The sequence below is a fragment of the Uloborus diversus genome, chromosome 1, assembly GCF_026930045.1.
Source record: "Uloborus diversus isolate 005 chromosome 1, Udiv.v.3.1, whole genome shotgun sequence".
NCBI lineage: Eukaryota > Metazoa > Arthropoda > Arachnida > Araneae > Uloboridae > Uloborus > Uloborus diversus.
Window position 1 is genome coordinate 27377790 of NC_072731.1, and position 12598 is coordinate 27390387.

General features: G+C 31.1%; 1 protein-coding gene across 2 annotated transcripts in view; it reads left to right on the plus strand.

Moving 5' to 3' along the window:
- Positions 1-12598, plus strand: part of LOC129228523 (tigger transposable element-derived protein 4-like) — a 35755-nt gene that overhangs the window by 22528 nt on the left and 629 nt on the right. The window contains exon 2 of one of the 2 annotated variants that reach the window (XM_054863206.1): positions 1285-4134. The exons of the other annotated variant lie outside the window; for it this stretch is intronic. Coding sequence (XP_054719181.1) covers positions 2430-3941 — 1512 coding nt within the window. The 5' untranslated portion in view covers positions 1285-2429 and the 3' untranslated portion in view covers positions 3942-4134. Of the gene's footprint in view, positions 1-1284; positions 4135-12598 lie in introns of those variants that run through there. 2 annotated transcript variants of the gene reach the window in all.

Sequence of the window (12598 nt, forward strand, 5' to 3'; positions counted from 1 at the left end):
TAAATGTATTAAAATTTACAAAAAAGCTCAAGCATATATAATTTTCTTCAACCATTTACAATTCAAATTTAAATTTTGAGAATAATGAAGTTTGAAACACTTCAATGGAGTAAATCTTGGCTCGAATGTCTCGAAAGTTAATAAAACTTTTTTGTTAAAAATTGTGCAAATATGGAATTTTTGCTACAAACTAAAATTAGTTATAAGATATATAAAAATACCTTAGCTTTAAAAATAAAAGGAAATAAAACAACGTTAGAAGCACAGTGCAGGATCACTGCAGACACGTGTTTTGGCGTTACGAGGAATTTCTTTTTCAATGCACAAAATGTGAGCTCGTTGATTTAAAGGCAACCGGCAAAAGTCGAATTTTTTGTCATATGCCTATACATTCTTTAGTTCACATGTTATGCACTGAAAAGACGATCCTTGTAACACAGAAAAACGTGTCTGCAGTGTTCCTGCACATTTGTTTTTTTGCTTTTGAAAATTATTTATGTTTAGCGAACTAGACCTATAATGAATAAATTTGTATAATTTGTTTTAATTCCAACTTGATAAGTCATACTTTTTATTTATTTATTTTTAGTTTAAAAAATATTATTTTTGCAAAATTCTGTAGTTAAATTTCAGCAGGAATTTAGTTTAAATACTATTATATGGACAAGGAGGTCTATACTACTATTTCAATAAGTTCAAAATTCATCGGTGTGTGTCGGTGGTCCTTCTTTCAACATAATTAGTACTGGGAAACTCGGCCGAGTAGTGAAAGGCCGAGTTACTCGGTAACTCGGTACTCGGCCGAGTAGTAAAAGGCCGAGTACTCGGCACTCGGCTACTCGGCCAAAGTGCTACTCGGTATGTCTCTACCAAATATGTTGATAACTCTTCACACACGTAGAGAAAATGTTGAAGTGGAGTGAAAAATAAGGAAGTCCACTGGTCTTTTTCAGGTCAAAAATAAAATTTCTCGCTTTACACCCCCCCCCCCAGCTCTTCTTTTCTAGTCAATTAAAGATTAATTTTTGTGGAACTTAGCATACCTGCCGGAATCGAAAGAAACATAAACAGTAGATTTTACTTGGAAAAACAATAGCTTTTTATATCAAAAAACAGGAGAAAAAGCAATAGATTTTGTACTGAAAAAGATTTAGCACCTTATAAATTAATCCCCTTACTTCATATATATATATATATATATATATTGCAAAATAATGTGAGCTGAGATTTATGAACATTTTATTACTAATTTTTAGAATTAAACTTTAATCTTTTGTGTTTCAGAGTTATATCTTCAGTCTTGATTGTATTTAGGAACCACTTTTGCAGCAAACCTTTGTTCCTAAAGTTGGCAAGACCATACATAACTGCAAAATGTGTTGAAAGAATTTTAGAAGAGCTAGCTATTTGAAGCAGAATGAATCTATACATATTGTTGAAAGGTTCTATTGTCAGGTCTACTCTACATTGTAATCACAGTGCTGCCACACACACAAGTACTCTGAATATCTACATGCTGCAGCACAAGGATTTGTAAAACTTTGAGTGGGTGGTGAATTTCGATGTGAACACTTTTGCTTCTGCTCAATCTACTAAGATATTTCATATTAGTGTATTCACAGTATTTGAGCTTAAAACATTTAATTTGTGCTGATTTTCAGAGTCCATAATAATTTTAAATGTGAGATAAAGTTGAGATGTGAAATGTGCAATTAAAAAAAAAGATTTGTAATGTACTTTTTATTTATATTTTGAAAGAATATATGGTGTTGAATTTAATTTATTACTAGATATATAGAAATCGTAAGTGAAATTGACCAGAACACAATAGTTACTGTCCAAAGCCTACATTTTGTATCTTAAAATGTTTTTTTTGGGAGTATTTTAATTCATAAATAGTGAGCATTTTTAGTTTTTTTACATTTTTATATATATTAATAGGAATTAAATTGTTTACTTGTTAACGCTCTTGTATCATTTTTTCAACTGCAGGAAAAGCCCCTAAAGCAACTATGCAATTTTGAACCATTGTATAAAATATTTTGTTGTAGCTTCATTGAGTTGTCTCTTAAAGTTCAAGCAATTTTTAAATAGATATGTTACTTTAAGAGTCTAAAAGTCTGGTAAATGTCGTCCAGTGAACCACTGGTGAAATTTGACATTCTCTGATGTTTACTTATGTATGTCTCAATTATGCACATGCATATATATACTGTACTGTTCTGTTTACTCTTTGATGTTGTTGGATTGCAAATCTGCCATTAAGCTGTCAAGTTATCAAGCCAATTGACTGTACCTCTATCCAAAGGCTGACCTAAATTAAGACACCTTCATTCTTAATTCATTCTTCATTTCCCCCTTCATTCTTAAGTTTGATCATTTGCTGATAAGTTTCTGGAAGAGAGAGAGAGTTTTCTTTGCTATTAAAGATGTCTAAGCGAAAGCTTAAAACCTTGGATCTGGAAAGTAAAGTAAATCTTATATTTGACGTTGAAAGGAATCCAACAATGAAAAAGAAAGATATTGCACTGAAATATGGAATACCTCCAAATACTCTGTCAACAATATTAAAAGAAAAAGAGAAACTTCTGAAATGGTATGAATCCATGAATCCGAATTTGAAACGTATGAAGATGTGTACCTTTCCAGAAGTAGAATCAGCTCTGTTCAGTTGGTTCCAGCAGTATCAAAATGAAAACCATGGCGTTCCTATAAGTGGGTCTTTGTTACGTGAGAAAGCAATGGATTTTGCTATATCACTAAACATAGAAAATTTCCATGCCAGTGCTGGATGGCTGGAGAAGTTCAAGGCCAGACACAACATCGTCTTCAGAGCTCTTAACTTAGAAGCCAAAGATATTTTCCAAGAAGTTTGCTATAAGTGGATAAATGAAACACTACCACATTTACTGCAAGGATATAATGAAAATGATGTTTTTAACATGGACGAAATGGGGTTATTTTTTGAATGTCTTCCAAACAAGACAATGATGTTTAAAGATGAGAGTTGTTCCGAAGGAAAAATGAGCAAAGAACGTCTGACCGTTCTAGTAGGTGCAAATGCATCTGGGACTGAAAAACTGCCTTTATTAGTTATTGGAAAATACAAAAATCCACATTGCTTTAAGAATGTGAAATCATATCCTCTAGATTACAGATTCAATCAAAAGACATGTATGACGCCAAGTTTATTTAAAGAATACATACAAAAGTTGGATTGTAAATTCAGTGCCGAAAATCGAAAAGTGATGGTTTTTGTGGATAAATGTCCTGCACATTGTGACATACGAAATTTGAAGTCGGTAAATCTGCAGTTTCTACCACCAAACACGTCAGCAAAATTGCAACCGATGAATCAAGGTATCATAAAATGTTTAAAGCAGGCATATAAAGAGCGATTTGTGAAGAAAACGATAAATGAAATTGAAAACAATTCAAGCACTTTCACGATTGATGTGCTAGAAGCTATGAGATTGCTCTCTAGTGCTTGGAACAATGACATTTCTGAAGATACAATAAAAAACTGTTTCTTAAAGTGTGGCTTCTTCAAAGATGCACACAGTGATTCAGTGCTCATGGAAGGAGACAAACAAATAATGACCTTTGAAGAAGTTGAAGAAGAGAGTGATCACTCCAATTTTACTAACTTTGATGAAAACATCGTGGTTAGTTGCGACATTACAGGCTACGAATTTCTGCAAAATAAGGAAAACGATGGGAGTAATGAGAGTGCTAATGAAGAAGAAATATCAGAAATGCCGGTCCCTAGCATATCAGAAGCTCGTTCTTCTCTTGTGGTTCTCCAGAGATACATTGAGAGTCGAGAGGGAATAGATCCCGCTGCGTTTGAGCACGTGCAAAAACTTGAAGATTTGCTGTTTCTAGAATCGCCAAGATGTTTATCACAACGCAAAGTAACGGATTATTTTAAGAAAATATGAATTAAGAATAAAAAGTAAGATTGCTTTTGATTTTGTTTTCATCCTCAGTATTTTTGATTAAATGTGCATATTGTGTTAAAAAACTTTAAAAGTTCTATAATGTTGTCTGTTATATGTACATATTAATTAAAATATTCTATGGTTTTTAATATTGAAATGTTGAAAACCGAAACTAGCGAATCCAATAAGTCATTTTTTGTCAGTCCCTTTAGATTCGAGTTATTGCAAATTGACTGTATATACAGCAAGGGTCTGTGCAGAGGAGATTTGGTTCCGTTTATGAATTCTTCACAAAACTCCAGCTAGTGAAAAGGGACTTTTCACAACATTCTGATCGACCAAATTAGACCTTTTACCAACTCATTTATTGATAAAGCAGTGTGCAAATAAATCTAACATATATTGGTACATTATTTTTGGTTTACATTATGAAATTTTACAAAAAGATTTCATTTTCCACATTAAGTCACCAAAATAAGGCCTTGTAAAAAACCTGGACAGAATCCTTTATATATGTGTGTGTGTAGTTTTACTCAGTTTTTTTTTTTTTTTTTTTTTTAATTTACTCATTAAATTTCATGTAGAGCCAATCTTTGCAAAAAAAAAAAAAAAAAAACCTTTAAAACTGCTTCATGGTTTGTACAAATGAATTGCATTTTGACATGTTTGTTAATATTGTTAGTTTAATTTTTTTTAAATTTTTTGAATGCTAATATGCATCTCATTATTTACTTTTTAGGCCTTAATGTTTATTCTCTATCAGTTACGCATAAGAAAAGTAGTTCTCATCACATCATCAAAGAACTTTCGACAAGTCTAGATGCATCTCGAGTTTATGGTTGTGAGACATGTGGAAAAGTATTCCACTACAAACATGTTCTGCTCAGGCACGAAAAAATTCACACTGGTGAAAAACCATTTTGGTGTAACTTGTGCGATTATCGATGTAATCAAAAATCAAACTTGATAAAACATCAAAAGATTCATGTTGATAAGTATGAGTGATAAATATGAAATTGATTTCCCAAATTGTCAATCACTTAAGCATTAAAGGTGAAACATTCTTTTGGTGATTCTCATCAAATTTTCATTTGAATTTTTATCATTGTCTATATACAGTGGAACCTTGAATTCATGTATCTCGTCAGACTAGTGATAAAAAATGCATCAAGCGAGAAAACCTAAAATCAGCTGCAGAGTTCAAAATCTAATCTTCAAAAATTGACACTTCCTCAATGGACTGATGGAAGAATTTTGTAATTTTTCCTTATTTTTTTTATTTATTTATATGCAATTTTATTTATGTTGCATGTTCGGTACTAGCAATTTTTTGTGAGTTTTGCTACTTGGTTTGCATTCACAAATAAGAATTGTTTTGCAGTTTTTATGCTTTGACAATAAAGATGATAAAATTTGACAGAAATAAATCCAGAACTGCTTCAAATAGAAGAAACAAAAAAAGAAAGAAAGAAAAATTAGTTTGAATTTTGACCTCTTGAATTCAAATTATGTTTTTCGCAATCACAAGTGTGTGTATGTAGGCGTGTGTGGGTAGGGGGGGAGGTTGTATGTAGGGGGTATGTATATGTGCGTAGGCATGTGTGTTTGTATCTGTGTGCTGGTATGAGTGTGTGGGTAGTTATGTGTATGTGTGTGTGTTAGCATATGTGTTTGTGTCTGTGTGCAGGCATGAGTGTGTGGGTAGTTGTGTGTGTGTACGTGCATGTATGTATGCATGTAAGTGTAGGATATTGACGCAACCTGGAGATGGCTTTCGCTAGAGGAGCAGCATCGTGAGGAGCCGGTCAATGGTGATACTGCAGAGGGTGCTGGCGGGAAAATAAAATTATAGCACATCAAAACAAAGCAATAAGCAAGCGTGATTGCTCAAAAAAAGACCCAAAAATTATTTTTATCTTAGACACTTGTGAAGGAGATATGATTTTGGGCTGTTTTAGGAATAATGTATTTGGTAAATTTTCTGAAAAAGGATAACATAAAATCCAATATTTTAACATTACTGGTATTGCAATTTTTACAAAACAGTAGAAAATTGACATCCAATGTGAGATAATATGTGAAATGGACAATGTAAAATCTGGGTTCCACTGTATTTCATAAGGTATGAATGTTCATTGTTTTAGTGTTTACATGTGATGGTCATGATTAAACTTACCTTGTTTAGACTTGCATAGAGTTTGTTCTAAAATAATGTAATGCATTGCATTGAAACATGATTTGTATATGTATATACAGGGTGTTCCGTTTTAACCTGCAAGACCTTTATTTTCGTCACCATTAGTTCTAGATGTATACTTTAAATTGCAAAAATGTTCAAAATCAGATGCAGAGTTAAGATATTGAAAGTTTGAAGTGAAAATAAAAGCGAGTTCAAAAAGACAAAATTTAACTTTTTATACGGGCCACAGGTCCCCTAACTTATATTTAGGGAAATAATCTCTATTGAGAAATAGTTCCAACACAAAAAATTTGAAATTCGTACGACCACCACCAATATTCAACACCAATATTCACGGAGATATGAAACACAGCGTTTTGTGACTTACACCACTTATTACTTGCCGTCAATAACATCTCTTGGGGGAAAATATAGCTGTTAACAAGTGTTTAAAATTATATGTGTGCATAGAGTGTGGTTTTGTAAAAATTGTTCGAGGTTTTGTAGTGTGCTTTCGTATCATGGCGTGCGTATTGTATCATGGCATAACATTTGTATTTAGTATTGAATAGCAATAAAAAATATAAATACCTTGTTTTTCTTACTTTGATGACCTGTCATTCTTCTGAAAGAGCGATAAATTCCAATCTCATCTTCTATATGGTCCCTGAAAACTTTGAATTGGAATATCTCCTTTGCGTCCAAATCGCGTTTTGGTCGCACAAATGTCAAGTTTTTTGTGTTAGTAAGTTTTCAATGAAGATTATTTCCCTAAATATAAGTTAGGGGACCTAAGGCCCGCATAAAGAGTTAAGTTTCGTATTTTTTAACTCATTTTTATTTTTCATTCAAACTTTCAATATCTTAACTCTGCATTTGATTTTGAATATTTTTGCAATTGGAAGTATACATCTAGGACTAATGGTTGTGAAAATAGAGGTCTTGCAGGTTAAAACGAAACACCCTGTATGTATATATATACATATATATCACAGAAAGATCATAAATTTTTTTTTAAAAAAATCCCAAGGGTAGAGGATCAGTTCGTTGAAGATGTTAAAGTTACCACTCTGTGTGGCGATTTCTAATTAAAGTAATTCTAAAGAGAGTAGTTTTAAAGAGTAAAGTAAAGATTCTTAAGGAAGTAAATAATTTGATCATTTCTTTTGGATGTTTTAGTGAAAAGATGAATAAAAGAAATCAGGACTTGCACATCTCAGTGCTTCACTTGTTAGCACACTCCCCTGTAACAGTTCAAACCACAATTTAAAATGAAAAGATGTACGTGTGAAAGGAAACATACTTTCTCCAGATACCGCAAATGAACAATGTGTTTCAATAAAAAAGAATGTGAACATCATTATCTAATTTAATTATTCTCTGAAAATGTTTAAAATTTCGCTAAAAAAATTCATTTTTGTTTCTAAAAGTATTTTTTGAAATGCCTTATTCTTTTGTCAATGAGTCTCAAATAAGTAATTTGTTTTTAAATGAGTACTGTATAATCTCTACTCCACATTTAACAGTGCATATTGTAGTAAACAAACACGTTTAGCATTATCTAAATCATGTGCATTGCTAGAGAATATAGATGCACGCCATGCCCGCATACATTTGGTGCTGCGCAGGTACATTTGCTGTAGATATGTGCATTGAATGAAAATTGTTAATGATATCCATATAAACACTGATTGTCTTCAAAATAGGAAATTAAGTTAATAAAAAATGTTCATTACTACTTTCCCAGATACATGATTGAAAGCAAAAGGCATTTTCTTGCTAAAAATATTACTTACCCACTGTATGTTGATTTTAATTCCTGCAGATAGTTTTGAGTTATGTGCGCAGATACTTTATATATTTTATCTTACTGCGACCATATTATTTCATCTTTTTACTAAAACAAATAGTTGATTTGATCCAGTTACTAATTTTTTTTAAAGGAATATCATTCCACAGAATTATAATGTTAGCATCTTCCGTGAGTTGATCATCCACCTTAGGGATTTGAACAAATCTAGATTTTTATCATTTCCCTGCAACATAAGCATTTTATGGACTATGGAGGGAAAAAATCTGCAATTAAAAAATAGTAGTTCAAATTTTTACCTCAGTTGAGCAAGAAAACAAAATGCACTAGCTTGAGAAGAATCACTATTTAATCTCATTTACTCAATGTGCATTCAGCCAATATTTTGCACTTATCATGCAAATAAGAATATGTAAGAAAAGAGAATACAAATATAGAGCACTTTGAATAAACAAGAGTCAGTTCCATATAAATGGTTAGGGTTCCTTTCCAGAAGGAAGATTGAGCTTCACTGATTCAGTTGTTTTATCTGAATTGGCACTAGTTTATCAACTGCACTACCAATATGACGAGCTTATAAAAATGCTTAGGAAAAGAGCCTGTGTCAAGGCAAGCTTTGGAAAAGATGGTTTCTTTATAGATTCTGGGGCTCTAAATTGATGGTCATGCTTTGAACATGTGATTAACACAAATGAAATGCACATTGAGCAAATGATGTGATCAAATACAGTATTCAGTTTGTGATTTGTTTTTCATACCCACTTTCTTACCTTCTCTGTAAAATTTAATCCCCAATTTCGTTTTCCCTTAGTCTATATAACATATGTACCAAGTTCCCTATTGAAACAAGGGTGCCCAAGCCCCCAAGAGCAATGGTGCTCCCCTCTCAATTGCTACACCCCCTCCAAGTATAATGAGGGATATAAGATATATCTTACAAAAGGATATGTAAGAAAAAAAAAACCTCTTGCATATCCCCCCCCCCTCTAAAAATTAAAGTGGCCCGGTCTGTTCCATGAACACTTCCTATGTGGGCAGCACTGTATTAAACCAATCTCTGGGTCAGTTTGAACAGAGTAAACTTTAATTATGACCTCACAGTGTATGTTTTAGTTTTTCTGGTAGAAAATGCATAAATGTAGTTTTTGTTTGATGCTTACGTATTTTTGCTTTTTACACTGTAAATTATTATTGAATTCCATCTATTTGATACCTAACAGGTTGATTTAACTATATTTCTCAATATCATTTGAACTATGTATATCTTTTAAAATTGACTTAACATGCTTGACACACTGTTGTAACACCACACTCTTAACTTAATTATTTCATAATGTTTTTAGCATATGTTTACTAAAAATTTTGTCAGTTTGTTTTATAAATAATTATAGGTAAAATTAGTATGTATTTTTATTTTCAATTAGAAGTTTTTGATTGTGTTCCTTTTCGTAACTAAATACAATTGAGACTCGACAATCTGAGTTGATCTAGGCCTACAGCAGCGCAGATTACTGATAACTAAAATTATGTGAACTAGATAATGAAATTATAGGGAAAATATCAGTTTTATTTATATGCTACGAAAAATTAGCAAAAAAAAAAAAAAAAAGCCGCAGATTTAAATGTTGAGTTGTTTAATGACATCCTTCCAAAGTAAAATGAACCAAAACTTGAATGGCAATTTGAGAAGTACAGCTACCATTTTGAGAAAAAAAGCTCACCGGCTCAACTGGTCACTGACACATATTAAGCACTTGCGAGTGGGGAAAAAATTACATTATTTACGTTAACTCGGACTAAACAGAACCTAGTTTAACGAGACTTGGAGTAGTGGGACTCTACTGTATTTGATTTCCTTTAAAGCAGTAGGTTAATATAATCTGATATCTGTAACTATAACTTTCTTGTTATGGTTACACAAGAAAGTTACATCTTGTACATACTATGTATGTACATGCAGTTGTCAGGTAATCTGTTCTTAGATTCCTATAAAAGGTCTTAAAGATGATTATGTGTACAAACTTTTTTTGTTGTATTTCCTTCTTTAAAAATTTTAATACATTTCATGTTTTGTTTCTCCATATTTTTAGCATCAGTATAGATGTTAGTGCTTATACTTTGTTTTGTTTTTGTTTTTTACAAAAAAAAAAAAAAAAAAAAAAAGGAAAGAAAAAATCTAATTACTTATGCTTAGTAAGATATCTTATTTTGATGTTTGTGCGCAATTGAAATTATTTTCTGAGCATGTTAATGCTGATGGGTGTTTACTTCATGTCCATTGCCTTTTAAGTGTTTCAAAGTAATGAACAAGAGTTTCTGAAACATTACCTTAGTTATGTCACCTTTTCCTTGTCCTATTAAAGAGTAATTGCAGTAATGTTTCAAGAAATGTTTTTTTGCATGTATATTTAAATGTAATCTACTTTGCAATAAGCTGATTTGGATAGCAATGAGTAGTACTTTATCTGGTTTCTTTTGTAAACAGAAAATATTGTATATATAGTCATTGTAATATTTTTTGTAATTCAAAATAAAGTCATCCTTGATTTCAGTTTGTGCTGAAATGCAGTTTCATTCAAAACTTATCTTTCTTCAAGGAAAAAAAAACTTTATTTAATAGGATTAATGAAGCCAATATTTCAATGAAGTATTATTGAAATATTGGCTATCAAGTTTGGTGTGAGTTTGTCAGTTTATTTTATGAAAGAGCGAAATAATTTAGGTAGATATACTTAAGTCATGAAAGGTTTCTTATACCCATTGAATAATTTGAAAATGGTGTATATGTTCACTTGATATATATGTCCAGCAGTCAGGGTTGCGTTTTGGACTGTCCAAAACTAGTTTAGGTCAGGACAGGTGGTTTTTACCATCCAAAACTGTCTTAAACTGTCCAAAACTAAGCTAAAGCTAACGCGGTGTAATCTAATCAATTCGTATTTACTGCAATATTTGTAATGCATAAATAGATATTAATGAGGTTTAATTAATGAGTATTTGATAATATTTTTCTCCAAAATGTTCATTTAAAAATATTTTACTTGAAAAAACTTTTAATTACTATTACATAAAAACTTCTTTATGTAACAGTTGGTAGAGTTATGAAAGGAAACTCACAACATTACCAAGTTCCATTTATATATCAAAGAAATGTTATTAAATGTGCAATATTTATGTGCAGCAAAAAAAAAAAAAAAACTTAATTTTTAATTTTTTTTTTTTTTTTTTTTGCAAATAAGTTTTACCTGATGTGTTAACGAAAATTTATTTTTCAAATCATAGATAAAGAACAAGAAATGGATGATTAAATACTTATGTTATAAAACGTGTGCTATTCTTTTTTTAGCTCATATTTTTTAGCATAATATATTCTGTAACTATAAAATATTGTAATTAATTGCATTTACATTAATTATTGCACTATACTTTGAATGCTTTCTTTTGCACACATGCATAAATGTCGAAAAATTTGGTTCATGGGGAAAAAAACAATCTTGCATACAAATTAAAAGTTTTTAATGAAGAATTCAATTTCTACATAACTAGATTAAAAACAGCTGCATAAATAAGTTACATATATATTTATACTAAATGTTCACATTGAATAAATATATTAAATAGTCAAATAATTTTGACGCATTTTGTTCTGTTTTTGATATCTTCTCACAAAATATAGTTTCAACTCAAAAAGTAGTTTTGGACAGTGTTGGGCACAAGAGTTTTGAAAAGGATGGTGGAAACCTTGCCAACCCTGCTTCCATTTGCACACATGCATTAACGTAGGGAAATTTGGTTTATATTATCAAATAATAATAACAACAATAATAACTAAATAAACTTATGCATACAAATTGAAATTTTAATCAAGAATTCAACTTCTATGTAACTAGATTAAAATCAGCTGCATGAATGTTCTCATTGAATAAATGTTCAATATAAAACATAACTTTGATACATTTTATTCTGTTTTCCATGCTTTCTGACACAGTACAATTTTTCTAAAAACAGTTTTGGACACAAGGGTTTGGGACAAGATGGTAAAAACCAGGGTTTTTACCATCTTGTCCAAAATCTTGCCAACCCTGGGTATCCAGGGTGTCCAAAACCTTGCCAACCCTGCCAGCAGTATGGAAGATACCTAGAAGAATAAGTTAATTTCAAAAAAATTATTTCTTTCATTAAGAATTTGAAACACTATCAGTATTGATTTTGAAGTAACTGGTAAAAAGTTAGTTCGAACTTTTAACTGCAGTAAGATCCCGATTATCGCTGAATAGTGTGGCACGGTAGCCGCGGATAAGCAAAAATAGCGGATAATCCGAATAATAGGTAAAAATGATACTAGTGTATACAATAACTAAAAAATATGAATAATGCTCACACGTTGATTCAAATTATAGCTAAAAACATTGCTACATTTCATCTACTAGCATTGAATCTGAAAAATATATGTAGAAGCTTTTAGCTAACAATAACACAATCATTAGTTTAAAAAAGTTGATTAACCATTAAGGAAAACAAAACTGTAAAATTGATCGGGAGTTTACTGTAATTGTTATTGCATTGGAAAAATAAATAAAACATTCTACTAATTAAACATGCCATTTATTGTTATTGTATAAAATGGAAATAACCCTTAAATGTTTTGCTGTGAAAAGAGCATCTTCA